Source organism: Oncorhynchus masou, chromosome 1 (assembly GCF_036934945.1).
Source record: "Oncorhynchus masou masou isolate Uvic2021 chromosome 1, UVic_Omas_1.1, whole genome shotgun sequence".
Lineage (NCBI taxonomy): Eukaryota > Metazoa > Chordata > Actinopteri > Salmoniformes > Salmonidae > Oncorhynchus > Oncorhynchus masou.
Genome location: NC_088212.1, coordinates 9,758,516 through 9,776,344, shown reverse-complemented (window position 1 = coordinate 9,776,344; position 17,829 = coordinate 9,758,516). Strand labels below are relative to the sequence as shown.

Sequence of the window (17,829 nt, the reverse complement as noted above, 5' to 3'; positions counted from 1 at the left end):
TTCAGACACGATTTAGATTTGTTTTTTTTAAACGTTAAAAAAAAAAAATGTTTTCTGACCTCACGTCCAAGCTTTCCAAGCTGATGTGCAGCCAGGGCCTCCTGGATCAGAACATTAGCTGACAGGATGTGGATGTGATGGACTGGGTTAGAAGACGAGAGAATAGATGATGGTTTGCAGAGAGATCCTATTTTCATTCATATATACTGTATACCTACACTGACTGTACAAAACATTAATAAGAACAAATTCCTAATATAGAGTTGCACTGCCCCCCTTTTGCCCTCAGAACAGCCTCAGTCTGTTGGGGCATGGACTCTACAAGGTGTCGAAAGCGTGAAACTGTTGAGTGTGGAAAAACCCAGCAGCGTTGCAGTTCCTCACACAAACCGATGCGCCTGGCACCTACAACCATACCCTGTTCAAAGGCACTTAAATATTTTGCCTAGCCCATTCACCCTCTGAATGGCACACATACACAATCCATGTCTCAATTGTCTCAAGGCTTAAAAAAATCCTTCTTGAACCTGTCTCCTCCTCTTCATCTATTCAGATTGAAGTGGATTTAACAAGTGACATCAATAAGTGATCATAGCTTTCACCTGGTCAGTATTTTAGTTATCTGCTTAATTAACTCAGAAACCTGTGTGGAAGCTCCAGCTTTCAATATAGTTTGTATCCCTCATTTAGTGTTTGCTTTATTTTGGCAGTTACCTGTATGTTATTCTATGGTTGTTTTCGCCAAAGAACATAGACGACTCTCACGAGGCAAGACACACAACACCTAATCTGTTACCTAATCTTTTGCAAGAAATGAAGTAGCATGGTAGTGCACAATACTGCACGGTACTGTGTGATACTGCATCATATGGTTGGAGGGATACCTTTGGCAATCCTGGTTAAGCATGTGGTCTTCCCGGAGAAATGCTTCCCTAGCACACAGGCTTTCAGTGTGAACCGAGGAAAGAAGGGAGGAAGGGTGTCTGGTTTGGGGGGGTTCACAATAGTCTGCAGGCGGAGCACCACATGTCCCAGGATATTGTTGTTGGATGGGGGGGGCTTTGTCTCCCCCTCCTCTGGCCAGGTCCACTCACCAGTCATGCTCTAACACATAGAATCAACACATAGAACACACCTAAAGACACTGAGATTACTGCCAACAATAACACTGAACCTGCTAGCCTGGGTACCAGGAATACAAGGAATTATCATGAAAGCACAAACAGATCTGGGACCAGGCTATAAACCTGCACCATTGTGAAATTCAACATATCAGTGAAGTCCTATTCTTGACTTGTGACACCATTTAAAGACAATTTGAGACCCACTGAATTCCAGTTACACACTGAACAGAATGTATTGGACAATTTCTAACAGAATTTCTTGGACAATTCCTAACAGAATGTATTGGACAATTCCTAACAGAATGTATTGGACAATTCCTAACAGAATGTATTGGACAATTCCTAACAGAATGTATTGGACAATTCCTAACAGAATGTATTGGACAATTCCTAACAGAATGTATTGGACAATTCCTAACAGAATGTATTGGAGAATTCCTAACAGAATGTATTGGACAATTCCTAACAGAATGTATTGGACAATTCCTAACAGAAGGTATTGGACAATTCCTAACAGAATGTATTGGACAATTCCTAACAGAATGTATTGGACAATTCCTAACAGAATGTATTGGACAATTCCTAACAGAATGTATTGGACAATTCCTAACAGAATGTATTGGAGAATTCCTAACAGAATGTATTGGACAATTCCTAACAGAATGTATTGGACAATTCCTAACAGAATGTATTGGACAATTCCTAACAGAATGTGTTGGACAATTCCTAACAGAAGGTATTGGACAATTCCTAACAGAATGTATTGGACAATTCCTAACAGAATGTATTGGACAATTCCTAACAGAATGTATTGGACAATTCCTAACAGAATTTCTTGGGCAATTCCTAACAGAATGTGTTGGACAATTCCTAACAGAATGTATTGGACAATTCCTAACAGAATGTGTTGGACAATTCCTAACAGAATGTATTGGACAATTCCTAACAGAATGTGTTGGACAATTCCTAACAGAATTTCTTGGGCAATTCCTAACAGAATGTATTGGACAATTCCTAACAGAATGTGTTGGACAATTCCTAACAGAATGTGTTGGACAATTCCTAACAGAATTTCTTGGGCATGACCTCACACTAATGGACTCACCACATACTCATCATAGTCCTGGTTGTTAAGGATCTCCTGTTTCTCAACCTCAATGAACTGCTCTGGGGTGGGGTCGGCAGGTAGCTCCTCCAGACTGCCACTGTCATACAGGGGCTTCCCGCAAAACATGAGCTCCTTCCATTCCCGCATCAACTTCCCAGGGATAAGACTGCAGGACAGAGTAGCAAAGTACACTCAGAGCTGTGTTGCATCTAAAATGAGGCCGTCAGAATACTGTGTCGGTCCTGCTGGAGTATCACTCTACTGAATTAACGATTAAGTTCTTGAAGATTTATTTTTTTAAAGTGTCCCAAAACGGATAGGTTGCTCTCCCACCCTTGTCTACTTGTCTTCTGCTTTGCCTTTACATATCATTTGTAATTCTCTTCCCTCCAAGTACATTCTAATTGTTGTTGTTCGAACCACTACAAGTGAACAAGTTATACTAAAACTTTCACGAGAAGAATGAGACAGAATTTTAGGTTGTTTTCTTTATTTGATTTTGTTGGTCAAGTCATTTGACAAGCAAAAAAATACATGATTCCGTCATGTCGTGCCTTGAGCGAACCTAACGATTTTGCACAAGCAAAGCTATAACGGTATGAGTAAACACAACTTCCCACTTGGCATATACGTCCATTCCACGTTGGTTCCACGTCATTTCAATGAAATGATGTGGAAACAACGTTGATTCAACCAGTGTGTGCCCAGTGAGTGGTGAAATACTCCCATTCTGACACATTGTTCATTTCTACGGGGCTTAACACTCTTAGATTGTCTTAGCTCTTAGCAGCCTTTTCACTTTCATTATTTTATAATTCAACAAATTACAAACACCCTTGTCTTTCAGATTCGATCAAACATTTGTATAGAACGTCATGAAACTCTAAAGAGTGACTGAATTTTAAAAAAAAAAATGTATCTGGTTGAAAACAGCCTATGTGGCATCGATGGGAGTCAGAAACATTTATTCTACAGTCAAAATTGTCTACAAAGTGTAAATAGGATAATTTTGGTCATTAAGTCAATCTCGTCCAGAACAGAGATCTGCGAGATTACTAAGACAATTGAAGGGTACGTAACAGTTTTCCTTGGATTGGGTTTATTACAACCCTACCCACATGCCCACATCTGGCAGCACTCAAACCATCATCAATTCAGAGCACAGTTGCACATGACCAGATTGTAACGCCCATCACACTGACCATGGTCAATTTCATTTGACTTTGGTTATCCGTATGGGGCTAGTTTGGGACATCAGTAAATGACATAATGCACGTGGGACAATATTCAAACATTTCAATAGCTCCAAATGTCAATGACCTAAAAACCTAAAAAAAAAAGGTTGAATTTGTAGAAATGAATAACACTCTCGAAGGGTGTCACATACTTTCCAGTGAGGAGGCGGTACTCTCCAGCTTTCGTGGCCAGGTCCACTATTTGCTCCAGTATTTCTCGGCAGCTGGCAGAGTGCTTCCTGTAGCGAGCCTGGGCGCGCTCCGTCGCTATCCTGTCATGTACCTCAATCTCCTTCCGAGTTTCCTCGGCGTGATCCAAACTGGCCTGGCGTGCTAGAGCCTGTTACACCAGTGGCAGGTCAAAGGTCAAACCTCACATCAGCTTTTAGTTCAATAGTTAGTGCTATTCCGGGATCCTTGGGACGTCCTAACCTAAACCCTAACCTTAACCCCTACCGTTATCGGATAGTAAGGACCTTAGTTCAATCCCCCCTCGTGACCAGAATCCAGCCACTCCAAAAACACATTGTTAGTAACACTAAGAAATCGAAAATAAAGTCATATTCTCCTGAAGGCACCCAAAACTATACTTGGCTTTACACTGTATTTCTTTTGAAGCATGGCTGTACATGAAACTAATGCAAACCTTGTTTGTTAATAATAATATCATTACAATTTTGAACAACTAAAGTAGCTAAACTAGATGAGGCATTACTTTCCATGCTGATTCTAGGTATACATGTACAATGTGCAGGTGCAATACATCCTCTACTTGCCGAGGTCAGGGTCTCACTGAAGGGGAAATCCTGCACACAACTTCTTCTGACATGTTGGCTGCTGATGATTGACTAAAGCAGGACATTGCTCAAGCAGACCGTCTATGGTCCATCTATGGTCTATTTGTCTGTCTGTGGTCTATGGTCCATCTATGGTCTATTTGTCTGTCTGTGGTCTATGGTCCATCTATGGTCTATAGTCCATCTATGGTCTGTCGGTCCATCTATGGTCTATGGTCCATCTATGGTCTATGGTTTATCTATGGTCTATGGTTTATCTATGGTCTATGGTTTATCTATGGTCTATGGTTTACCTATGGTCTATGGTTTACCTATGGTCTATGGTTTATCTATGGTCTATCTATGGTTTATCTATGGTCTATGATCTATGGTCTATGGTCCATCTACGGTCTATTTGTCTGTCTATGGTCCATCTCTGGTCTATGGTCCATCTATGGTCTATGGTCCATCTATGGTCTATGGTCCATCTATGGTCTATGATCCATCTATGGTCTATGGTCCGTCTATGGTCTATGGTCCGTCTATGGTCTATTTACGGTCACACTATGGTCCATGATCCATCTATGGTGTATTTACGCTCCATCTATGGTCTATCTATGGTGTATTTACAGTCCATCTATGGTCTATGGTCCATCTATGGTCTACTGTCCATCTATGGTCTATGATCCATCTATGGTCTACTGTCCATCTATGGTCTACTGTCCATCTATGGTCTACGGTCCATCTATGGTCTACGGTCCATCTATGGTCTATGGTCCATCTATGGTCTATGATCCGTCTATGGTCCATCTATGGTCTATGATCCATCTGTGGTCTATGGCCTATCTATGATCTATCTATGGTTTATCTGTGGTCTATGATCTATCTGTGGTCTATGGTCCATTCATAGTCTATCTATGGTTTGTCTATGATCTATCTGTGGTCTCTGGCCTATCTATGGTCTATGATCTATCTATGGTTTATCTTTGGCCTGTCTATGGTTTGTCTATGATCTATAGTCTATGGCCAATCTATGGTCCATCTACGGTCTATCCATGGTCTATGGTTTATCTATGGTGTATGGCCTATCTATGGTCTATAGGTTATCTATGGTCTATGGTTTATCTATGGTCTCTGGCCTATCTATGGTCTATGATCTATGGTCTATCTATGGTTTATCTATGATCTATCTGTGGTCTCTGGCCTATCTATGGTCTATGATCTATCTATGGTTTATCTTTGGCCTGTCTATGGTTTGTCTATGATCTATGGTCTATGGCCAATCTATGGTTTATCTATGGTCTATGGCCTATCTATGGTCTACAGTCTATGGTATATCCATGGTCTACCTATGGTCTACCTATGGCCTACCTGTGGCCTACCTGTGGCCTACCTATGGCCCACCTATGGTCTATCTATGGTCTATCCTCTGGACTCCAAGGGGTGCAGGGTTTAGTTTTTGTCCTAGCAATACACAGCTGATTCAAATAATCAACTAATCATGTGTAATGTTAGGGCACAAAAGAAAACTTGCACCCCTTGGGGTCCCAAGGACAAAGTGTGGGAAACGCTGGTCTATAGTCTATCTATGGTCCACCCATGGTCCATCTATAGACTATCTATGATCTATAGTCTATCTATGGTCTATAGTCTATCTATGGTCCACCCATGGTCCATCTATAGTCTATCTATGGTCTATATATCTATGGTCTACAGTCTATCTATGGTCCATCCTATGGAGCGATGGACTACATGGATCTCACCGCCTCCCTCTCCAAGGCCTCTTGGAAATCCCTCAGCCGTTGCTCTTGGTACTGTCTCTCGCGGAACACTCGGTTCTGTCGGAGAACATCCTTCTGCTGGCGGAGCTGCATGAGCTGGACGGCCAGGCGTCTCTCCAGCTGGGACTGACGGGTCAGACGCTCCACCAGCTGCTCCTCTCGAAGGGCCTCCTGCACCACAAAATGTGTTTAGGGTGAAGTTGGCTCTAGATGCTGATCTTGGGTCTGGATCTTTAATTTCCCCACTAGTGGTTAAGGTTAGGATTGGGGGAGGGGAAACTGATCCTAGATCTGTACCTAGGGTGAACATCACCATGGAGCGCGACACAAGACGGGACGATCGAACAGGTCTAAATTGACATTTTTATTTGTTTATAATCGTGGAAGTAGCTACCGAAGTTGCTGAATTTCCATGTGTAGGTTTTACACCTCTTCACAAATGACTATGTGACTGGTTACTAGTGCTGAACATGGATCACCATTCATAACATCATCGTCATGTAGTATGAGAGGTCATACACTGTCTGTGGGTTGCTGCTCACCTCTTGGGCCTCGTGGGCTTTCAGTTGTTCCACTAGGACGTGACGGCGGCGTTTCTCCCTCTGCTGACGAGCTGTTGCATCCTCCTCCAACCTCTGGCGGATTTTCTGGATGTACTCGCTGTTGGCCTGAGCCAGCTCCTCAGGCCTCTGCAACTGGGAGCCATGGTTTCTGGGGGCCTCCCCGTGGAAAGCGGACATGTGCTGGGCACTGTGGAGAGGATGGATGGTAAGCCCAAGGGCCGCATATATCAAGATTCTTAGAGTAGGAGTGATGATCTAGGATCAGCTTTGCCTTTTTAGATCATAATGAATACAAGCAAATGGAAAGGATGAACCTGATCCTAGATCAGCACCCCTACTCTGAAACAGTTGATACTCGTTTTTTAGGGGAAATATTTGGGAAGATTTGTGGTTGGGATTTTTCCAACACGTACCTCAAAGAAGAGGTGCCAAAGCCGCCAGCAGGTGACAACTTCTTTCTGTTCTTCTCAAACTGGGCGATTTCCATGTGAACCTTCTGTAAGGAAACCACAATGGAGAGATTGGTCATGTCAAAAAGGGCCTGTGACGTTCTATGGAAATGATCCACAGAGGAGTGGTATGATGTGAAGCCAACCAGTTGCGTAGCTTAATCATGATGGGCCCGAGTGCCCCAAAAAAATGACAGGCCCCTATCACCACCCATATTTCCCTTACAATTTTAATCATTTTGTTGGTAAGACTGTGTGTTAATATGACTAAGCATTGTAACAGCAGAGCAGAACCTAATCTAAGGGCACATTTGAAGCTGTTACCAGAGAAGCAATATAGCCAATGCATTCAGCACCATGGATGGCGGTCAGAAATGAACCTGTATAAGTCGATCAGCACCACAGAAAGCATAAAGCGATCAAAAAACACCATATTTTATCTGCAAATAATAGACAATAGCCTATATTATAAAACATAAATACATAGATCAATATCTTGACAGAAACACAGCTAATGACCCAGTACATGATCGCTGAAGTTATGCACGCCGGCAAAACTGACACACCGGTATTGTAAATTATCTGTCTGTCGCAGAGGCCTATAGCAAAAACACCAGCAAATCAATCAAGTGGAGTATTCAAACAGAGTATACGATGTGTATGTGCTTACTATTATTCTTATAGCCTAGTTAAACGTATAGGCTATGATGACAACGAAAGGCCTCAATGGCCGTGCACCAGAACATGGTTTCCTAAAACAGATTGAGCATAGTCGTAGAATGACAAGCAATGTCAATTCATCTCAATAAAGCTTGATTTATATAGGCTGCCCTGTATTAATATAAGCTTACTCACTCATTTGATTGGCATTCAACGGACTCTGCAAAGTAGTTGACTATGGCATTCAAATCCATGGTCCTGGACCTGGTGTTTTCAATGGACAGAATGGCCAACAGTGTGTTGTCTCTCCTGCCCCATGCTGCTCCTCAGGTATTTTTTTATTTTACTAGGCAAGTCAGTTAAGAACAAATTCTTATTTTCAATGACGGCCTAGGAACAGTGGGTTAACTGCCTGTTCAGGGGCAGAACGACAGATTTGTACCTTGACAGCTGGGGGATTTGAACTTGCAACCTTTCGGTTACTAGTCCAGCGCTGGGCACTGGCTACAGTTACAGGCCGTCATAAAAATGAGCATGTATGTAACTACTTCCCCAAATGTAGCAGTGACTGAATTGTAATCCACAATGAGCATCTTGGGCAGGTCCCCATTTGTAGTGTGCTTTGCTATTTCCTTCTTAAAACAGGCCCTGAAAGAGAGTAATTGGACCAGGGAAGCTAGCTGATATATCTTTGCTGTAATGGTCAGTCAGCCGGTTAGCGGTCTCGCAGAGTGCATCATCATCTGCGTTGGCCAGGGTAGTGGGATGGATGGAGTCAAACAGACTCGATGTTGCCTGCTGACTTTTAAATCTGTTTGACAGCTGGTGAATAACGATGTCAAGGTTTGCATTAAAGACGTTAACTCTAAAACTACTCTCCCCATCAGACAGTCGCTCATCCTCGCAATGCTCGTCAAAATGACGCCTCGCCTTTCTTCTCCGAGTGTCTTCAAATGCGTTCTGTGCTCCCCATTTTGTCGGCAGTGACTTTGGCCTTCTCAAAATCCTGTTGGAATACGGAGCATTTTGGAGACAACGTTCCCATTTTCTAAAACCTAAGTCTGCAGAACGATTTAAAAAAATTAAAAAAATATTTTATTTTTACGTGCTACTGCATCATCACTCTCATCCTTGTCACTTAAAAGCACAATGTTGGTGAGGGCCTTCATTACGTCCACATATCTGTATCTCAGGGTGGCAAGGGACTCCTATCTAGATGACCAGCGGGTGGGACACAGTCGTTTTAGAGTTACATTTTCTTTTTCTGATGCAAAATCAAATATACCACTCAACATTGACCATCTCTTTATGCTATGCCCGAAGAAGGTGTTTAACAGTTCAACAGTATTATAAAACTGTTTCATCTCTGGCACATTTTTGACAGAGTCGTTGAGAGCCTGGTTAAGATTGTGCGCTGCGCAATGCATATAAACAGCAAGCGGCTCTTTTTCCGAATATTCTGGCCTGCATACCCGAATAGACCCCGCACATGTTAGCAGCTCCATCATACCTCTGCCCACGACATTTTGACAAATCCAGCCCATTATCCTCTATGCTGCCCAGGATTTTGTGTTGAAGCTCAGTCTCCAGTAATCCCCAAAACGACTCTGTCGGTCAGATCTGTGGCGACATTATTTGCATCGCTTATCACTCTCACATAGCAATTAACTTGGCTTAACTGGTCTACTGTGGATACATCCGGTGTGGTGTCCATAATCATATATATATATTAAATGGGGCTTCCTGCATCTGTCCCTGAATGTCACACTTCACTTGCTCGGCTAAAATATAAATCAGCTCATTTTGGATTTCAGGACTGATATAGTTAATAATGGATCCTGCGGGAAGTCCCAAAAGTTATTTAAGAACTGGGTTGTTAAAATGTTCAATTATACTGAGAGAAATCCCACTGTTGGCCTGCCCCAACTTTTCACGGTGCAAATTACATGATGAGAGTTACATTAACTATGCGCTCCAACACCTGTCGCCAGAAATGTGCTGCGTTATGCACGCCTCTCTTCATTTCTGCGTCAATAGTGCCATTGAGCTTCCATTGCTCAAATACCAAACAGTCACCCATGTGATTCTGGGATGTCTCATAACATGCTGTTTTGGATGTTAGATGGCGCCAATCTCTCACCCCATTCACTCACGCATCAGATAAGAATGGGGAACTCCGATCAAGCAGCAAGGCTCACAATACACGCAATCTAGCTTGAGATAATAGCACAAGACGCCACGATTCTAGCCTCGCCCCGTTCCTCTTCCTCCCCAGGGGATAGCTTGTCCAGCCTGGCTTGTCTGGGTCATATCCGCCGATACTTGACAGCATGTATCCTCCTCTGTTGCTTCTTCTGGCACGATGGAACAGCCTGGCCTTGGCTCACTTGACCCGCTAAAAGCTGCTGCTGGCGATGATAAACCTACATCCTCTTCTGGTCCCGCTACATTGCTTGTGCTAGCAATGGCTGCACTTGAACTGCATTGAAAAAGGAATATAATTTAACAAATGTTGATACCTCCTTTGCTTTCTCATTTTTGGCATTCCTCTTTTGGGCTCCACTTTTGTGTTGATACATTGCTGATTTTTAAATCCGTAATTTTCTATTCTCGACTTTCTCTATTTTTTGGCCGTTGTCTCTTGATAGCTAGCTCAACTGTTGCTTAAAACAATGACAGAAACAACAACGCTTTGGAGAGTAATTACATGGGGTTCCCGCGGCTCCGCAGATCTGGCCCTAGTGCGGTCTACTGAACGGGCTGAAGCTACCCCACTGAAGCCCAAACATAGTGGAGGTAGGGGGAAGTTACCCCTAGACGCTAATCTTGGGTCAGTTTAGCATTTCCCCCACTAATGGTTTGGGGAGGGGAAGCTGATCCGAGATCTGTAGCTAGGGGAAACCTCACCCTGGAGTGTATAATATGTCATATTATCTGTCCCACCTACTGTCATGTATCCTCTCATTGCCTGACACTCCAACCCCTTTTTACATAGCCTGACACTTTACAATATAGACATTATTCTTTCACCTGAGCCTCCTGCTTCTTCCGGTTCTGTTGTTGTTTTTCCAGGGCCTTCAATGTCCGGTTGGGCGGGGGTTTGGGAATTTGGATGATGGCAGTCTGAATTCGAGTCATCATCTCATGTTGCTTTCTGCGTGCATGTCGGTGCTGCAACGACAATATTATGTCAATGTAGTTCATATGCATACTAGCTAGACATCCACATTGAGTAGCTAAACGTCTCACATAATTCATTCACTTCACTATATGTATGTGACCAGAGCAGTTCAGTATGCAGTAAGCACTGTTTGACATTGGACAGGAGCAGCTTTTCCTTCAATCTTTTCATTGTCCACAACAACCCCGCAATGCAACAATGGAAGTCTGTGATTGGCTAGCCCAAAAAGGTTGGCTCTAATCCTGCTCCGGAGCAGGGCCAGGTAGCCCTGGCCTAAAATTTGTGCTGTCCCACTGTGCAAATGTGAACATTAGCTTAGCTCTGGGCTACAATCTCTCTTAGTCCAGGGCTAAGGAGGCTGTTAGGGTTAGGAGCAATAATGTATATAAACCCTGGATTGCTTATGCTAAGTATTGGCCATTGAGAGGCTTTGAAGCCATCGGTCGGCCATATTGGCAATCCCCAGTAGGAGCAGTCCTCCATAGAAATGAATGTAATTCTACAGTGTTTCAGTATTATTATATGTATTATTATACAGTGGCTTGCGAACGCCTTACAACCTGGAATTAAAATAGTTTTTTTGGGGGTTTGTTGTAATCATTTGATTTACACAACATGCCAACCACTTTGAAGATGCAAAATATTTTTTCATTGTGAAATAAACAAGAAATAAGACACACAAAAAAAGAAAACTTGAGCGTGCATAACTATTCACCCCTCCAAAGTTAATACTTTGTAGAGCCACCTGTTGCATCAATTACAGCTGCAAGTCTCTTGGGGTTTGTCTCTATAAGTTTGGCACATCTAGCCACTGGGATTTTTGCCCATTCTTCACAGCAAACCTGCTCCAGCTCCTTCAAGTTGGATGGGTTCCGCTGGTGTACAGCAATCTTTAAATCAGACCACAGATTCTCAATTGGATTGAGGTCTGGGCTTTGACTAGGCCATTCCAATACATTTAAATGTTTCCCCTTAAACCATTCAAGTGTTGCTTTAGCAGTATGCTTAGGGTCATTGTCCTGCTGGAAGGTGAACCTCCGTCCCAGCCTTAAATCTCTGGCAGACTGAAACAGGTTTCCCTCAAGAATTTCCCTGTATTTAGCGCCATCCACCATTCCTTCAATTCTGACCAGTTTCCCAGTCCCTGCTGATGAAAACATCCCCACAGCATGATGCTGCCACCACCATGCTTCACTGTGGCGATGGTGTTCTCAGGTTGATGAGAGGTGTTGGGTTTGCGCCAGACATAGTGTTTTCCTTGATGGCCAAAAAGCTCAATTTTAGTCTCATCTGACCAGAGTACCTTCTTCCATATGTTTGGGGAGTCTCCCATATGACTTTTGGGGAACACCAAACGTGTTTGCTTATTTTTTTCTTTAAGCAATGGCTTTTTTTCTGGACACTCTTTCGTAAAGCCCAGCTCTGTGGAAGGTTCGGATTAAAATGGTCCTATGGACAGATACTCCAGTCTCCGCTGTGGAGATTTGCAGCTCCTTCAGGGTTATCTTTGGTCTCTTTGTTGCCTCTCTGATTAATGCCCTCCTTGTCTGGTCCATGAGTTTTGGTGGGCAGCCCTCTCTTGGCAGGTTTGTTGTGGTGCCATATTCTTTCTATTTTTTAATAATGGATTTAATGTTCAAAGTTTCGGTTATTTTTTTATAACCCAACCCTGATGTGTACTTCTCCACAACTTTGTCCCTGACCTGTTTGGAGTCTTCGTAGTGCCCCTTGCTTAGTGGTGTTGCAGACTCTGGGGCCTTTCAGAACAGGTGTATATTTTCTGAGATCATGTGACAGGTCATGTGACACTTAGATTGAACACAGGTGAACTTTATTTAACTAATTATGTAATTTATGAAGGTTATTGGTTGCACCAGATCTTATTTAGGGGAATACATATGCACGCACCACTTTCCCATTTTTAATAACAAAAATATAAACTTATTTTAAGTATTTTTTTACATTTCACTTCACCAATTTGGATTATTTTGTGTATGTCCATTACATGAAATCCAAATAAAAATCTATTTAAATTACAGGTTGTAATGCAACAAAATAGGAAAAATGCCAAGGGGGTGAATACTTTTGCAAGGCACTGTATATGTGTTATATTTGAGTATTTTGTTGTTAGTTGGGGTAGTAACATTGCAGGCTCTAAAAAAAAAATACTTTAAGGATTTAAAAAATATATATATATTTTCATTTTTATGTTTAGCTCACATAATATAATGTAAAAGTATGCATTAAGGTGTCTGTAATAGAATACAAGTGTCAAAAACAAATGTAAACATTAATAAATGCATTTCTATAGATTCCCAAATCTTTTTTTTAAACGGAGGAGGAGTACCAAGATGGCTGCGCTATAATACAGCGCCCCATCATCCTGGGTTTATACACATTTACATCACTAGTTAGGAGGCTGTTAGCCCAGGGTAAGGAGGCTGTTAGGATTAGGGTTAGGAGGCTGTTAGCCCAGGGTTAGGAGGCTGTTAGGATTAGGGTTAGGAGGCTGTTAGGATTAGGGTTAGGAGGCTGTTAGCCCAGGGTTAGGAGGCTGTTAGGATTAGGGTTAGGAGGCTGTTAGCCCAGGGTTAGGAGACTGTTAGGATTATGATTAGGAGGCTGTTAAGATTAGGGTTAGGAGGCTGTTAGCCCAGGGTTATGAGGCTGTTAGGAGTAACGTTAGGAGGCTGTTAGGATTAGGGTTATGAGGCTGTTAGGAGTAACGTTAGGAGGCTGTTAGGATTAGGGTTAGGAGGCTGTTAGCCCAGGGTTAGGAGGCTGTTAGGATTAGGGTTAGGAGGCTGTTAGCCCAGGGTTAGGAGGCTGTTAGGATTAGGGTTAGGAGGCTGTTAGCCCAGGGTTAGGAGGCTGTTAGGATTAGGGTTAGGAGGCTGTTCGGATTAGGGTTCAGAGGCTGTTAGCCCAGGGTTAGGAGGCTGTTAGGATTAGGGTTCAGAGGCTGTTAGCCCAGGGTTAGGAGGCTGTTAGGATTAGGGTTAGGAGGCTGTTAGCCCAGGGTTAGGAGGCTGTTAGGATTAGGGTTAGGAGGCTGTTAGCCCAGGGTTAGGAGGCTGTTAGGATTAGGGTTAGGAGGCTGTTCGGATTAGGGTTCAGAGGCTGTTAGCCCAGGGTTAGGAGGCTGTTAGGATTAGGGTTCAGAGGCTGTTAGCCCAGGGTTAGGAGGCTGTTAGGATTAGGGTTAGGAGGCTGTTCGGATTAGGGTTCAGAGGCTGTTAGCCCAGGGTTAGGAGGCTGTTAGGATTAGGGTTAGGAGGCTGTTAGAATTAGGGTTAGGAGGCTGTTCGGATTAGGGTTAGGAGGCTGTTAGCCCAGGGTTAGGAGGCTGTTAGTCCAGGGTTAGGAGGCTGTTAGGATTAGGGTTAGGAGGCTGTTCGGATTAGGGTTCGGAGGCTGTTAGCCCAGGGTTAGGAGGCTGTTAGGATTAGGGTTAGGAGGCTGTTAGGATTAGGAGGCTGTTAGCCCAGGGTTAGGAGGTTGTTAGGATTAGGATTAGGAGGCTGTTAGCCCAGGGCTAGGAGGCTGTTAGCCCAGGGCTAGGAGGCTGTTAACCCTTGGGTTAGGAGGCTGTTAGCCCTTGGGTTAGGAGGCTGTTAGGATTAAGGTTAGGAGGCTGTTAGCCCAGGGCTAAGGAGGCTGTTAGGATTAGGGTTAGGAGGCTGTTCGGATTAGGGTTAGGAGGCTGTTATCCCAGGGCTAAGGAGACTGTTAGGGTTAGGGTTAGGAGGCTGTTAGGATTAGGGTTAGGGGGCTGTTCGGATTAGGGTTAGGAGGCTGTTCGGATTAGGGTTAGGAGGCTGTTCGGATTAGGGTTAGGAGGCTGTTCGGATTAGGGTTAGGAGGCTGTTATCCCAGGGCTAAGGAGACTGTTATGATTAGGGTTAGGAGGCTGTTATCCCAGGGCTAAGGAGACTGTTAGGGTTAGGGTTAGGAGGCTGTTAGGATTAGGGTTAGGAGGCTGTTCGGATTAGGGTTAGGAGGCTGTTCGGATTAGGGTTAGGAGGCTGTTATCCCAGGGCTAAGGAGACTGTTATGATTAGGGTTAGGAGGCTGTTAGCCCAGGGTTAGGAGGCTGTTAGGATTAGGGTTAGGAGGCTGTTAGGATTAGGGTTAGGAGGCTGTTATCCCAGGGCTAAGGAGACTGTTATGATTAGGGTTAGGAGGCTGTTATCCCAGGGTTAGGAGGCTGTTAGGATTAGGGTTAGGAGGCTTTTAGCCCAGGGTTAGGAGGCTGTCAGGATTAGGAATAGGAGGCTGTTAGCCCAGGATTAGGAGGCTGTTAGCCCAGGGTTAGGAGGCTGTTAGGATTAGGGTTAGGAGGCTGTTAGCCCAGGGTTAGGAGGCTGTCAGGATTAGGAATAGGAGGCTGTTAGCCCAGGGTTAGAAGGCTGTTAGGATTAGGAATAGGAGGCTGTTAGCCCAGGGTTAGGAGGCTGTTAGCCCAGGGTTAGGGGGCTGTTAGCCCAGGGTTAGGAGGCTGTCAGGATTAGGGTTAGGAGGCTGTTAGCCCAGGGTTAGGAGGCTGTCAGGATTAGGAATAGGAGGCTGTTAGCCCAGGGTTAGGAGGCTGTTAGCCCAGGGTTAGGGGGCTGTTAGCCCAGGGTTAGGAGGCTGTCAGGATTAGGGTTAGGAGGCTGTTAGCCCAGGGTTAGGAGGCTGGTAGCCCAGAGCTAAATGTACAGTGAACATGGATTCTTTCTGATACCTTTTCAATGTCCTGGAGTCTCATCTCTTCCTGTACTTTCTGCCGTCTCTGCTCCTCCACAAAGTGGGCCATGACAGACTTGTCATATATCTCTCGACCTTTGATTTCGTACTTCAGAGCGATTTTTTGGAGTTTCAGATCAGCCTCTCTCTTGACGACTGTCCTCAGGCGCTGGGATAATAAAGACAGATACAATAAAACAAAAAAAGTAAAACATAATCTTATTGGTCAAAGGAGAGAGTGTGGAAAATATAGACAGTATCTGTCACAAAGGCAGTGGGTCAGATTCAAAGCCACGTCGACACTGGCAAACGTGTACTGTAGGCAAACCTGGTCACAGGCTTGGATAACGCTGGAGGCCTCTTCGGTCTCCACAGAGTTGGGTAAAGCTGCTCTTAGTTTTCAAATCAAATCACATGTTTTTGCACCCTTTATGTGGAACAACTCACAGAGATCTCTGAAATTAGATGTTCTGGTCATCCTTGGACAGTTCAGAAAAAATAATTAGAGACCTCTATGTTGATAAATGTGTCTGTTTTTCTTAATGTTTTGTAATATTGTATATATGTTTCATGTATTGATGCAGGACTAATCTGAAAAAGAGACCCTAGTCTCAGTATAACTCCATATAAACCTGTCAAAATAAAGGTTCAATAAAAAAAAAACTTACAACGCTAGACCTTCCAGGCGACAACAAACGAATGAAGCAGACGCGAGGGGTTGAGGGAGCCTTATTCCACTTACCTCAGAGTAGATGTCATTCTCAACACGGTGGAGGAATGCTGTGGCAGCTGGCTGCATAGCCTCCATAGCTGTGCCTGTCAGGCCGGCTTTCCTCTTCTTCTGCAGCAGTATGAAGAGCTGATAAAGCAGCCGTGTGGCAGCACCGTGCTGCTCCCGCATCACTGCTTGGGCCATGCTCAGGTCGAAGGAAACTCCGAGCAGTTGCAATGTGGGTTCCATGAGTGTGAAGTTATTCAGCTTTGAGTTTGCAGTGCTAGGAGAGACAATTGTTTTGTAACCTAGGCAAAATAATAAGATATTGGAACATTGTTGATTAAAGAAATTTCAACTCATTAACTTACTTGCTCTTTAAGAACAGGTCAAAATCCCCCTGCAGTTGATATTTATGCAGGACCTCTCCAATAAGATAGCCATTTGCAAAATCCTTAGAAATGGACCTGGGGTCTGCAAAAAGACAAGAGTGTAACATTTAGGGCCACCCTAGGCAATAGGCTACCAACAACTGGAACTCCTATAGCTACACTTGATTTTGAGATGAGAAGGGAAAAAAAGCTAACAAACAAACTAGCTTATTGAAGTCACATATTGCAATGTCAATACTCTGCGTTAAGTATTACATTGTTTACAAACAAAAGAGTAAAATAAGCTTATGTTTGTTCTTTTGATGGGGTAAGCCTATTGAACTATGCTCACGATGCATTTCTTAGTTAACGTTATATTATTCAAGAATCAATTACATATATATATATATATATATCATTAATTTAAAAGTACGTTTATCCCAGATTGCCCTTTTAATTTATCACTATTGAACAGCAGGAAATATTGCAGACTAACGTTATGGCTATAATTCTGTTTTTTATTTTTTATTTATTTTTGCTAACTATAAATACTACACAACACAATACGCACAATGGAAACCACAAGTTGGACTCATCGCATCAAAATATAATTGTCTACAGGCTGGCTTGATAAATTGTTAGTTTACAGTTAATACATAACCTAGCTACAGTAGCTAACGTTAGCTGTTCACACTTACCAACAGTTTTTGATAGCCGGAGCTCTACGTTAAGCCACCTGCATAATATATCCGACATTTTGACCTTTTCGTTATTGTTGTAAAGCTAAATATTATAAGTATTAAACTACATGATAGCTCTTAACTTGTTCTGGCTAGCTAAGGGGGGGAAATTGACAACAACCACAAGGTGTGCCGTTGCCTTAGTGATATATACCAACTAAAAGTGTGGTTTGGGGAGAGCAAGCAGGGCCTGCCTCTCTGGTGGGTTGTGCTTGGCACTGAAATCAGCAGCTCCTTGAGTAATCATTGTTTTGTTCACATTTGTTTTATTAGCCTGTTTAAAGCTGCCCTGTAGTGATTGATTGCACTAATAGCAATATGTAGCCATGCATGTAACATACAGGCAAACATTTTCAAAAGGAAGCCAATAAAATTGATAAATTCACAGGTAGAAACGGTGA

At 43.3% G+C, this 17,829-nt stretch overlaps 1 protein-coding gene across 1 annotated transcript in view; it reads right to left on the bottom strand.

Annotated features, from left to right (window-relative positions):
• spef2 (sperm flagellar 2) overlaps nt 1-17,574 on the bottom strand; it is a 66,329-nt gene extending 48,755 nt beyond the window's left edge. Inside the window, exons 1-12 of the mRNA XM_064926026.1 lie at nt 17,387-17,574; nt 16,689-16,791; nt 16,348-16,600; nt 15,604-15,774; nt 10,727-10,867; nt 7,001-7,083; nt 6,567-6,774; nt 6,007-6,195; nt 3,620-3,807; nt 2,230-2,398; nt 885-1,104; nt 60-142 (exon numbers count right to left, since the gene is read on the bottom strand). Coding sequence (XP_064782098.1) covers nt 60-142; nt 885-1,104; nt 2,230-2,398; nt 3,620-3,807; nt 6,007-6,195; nt 6,567-6,774; nt 7,001-7,083; nt 10,727-10,867; nt 15,604-15,774; nt 16,348-16,600; nt 16,689-16,791; nt 17,387-17,444 — 1,866 coding nt within the window. The 5' untranslated portion in view covers nt 17,445-17,574. The remainder of the gene's footprint in view (nt 1-59; nt 143-884; nt 1,105-2,229; nt 2,399-3,619; nt 3,808-6,006; nt 6,196-6,566; nt 6,775-7,000; nt 7,084-10,726; nt 10,868-15,603; nt 15,775-16,347; nt 16,601-16,688; nt 16,792-17,386) is intronic.
• Nucleotides 17,575-17,829: the final 255 nt, after the last annotated feature.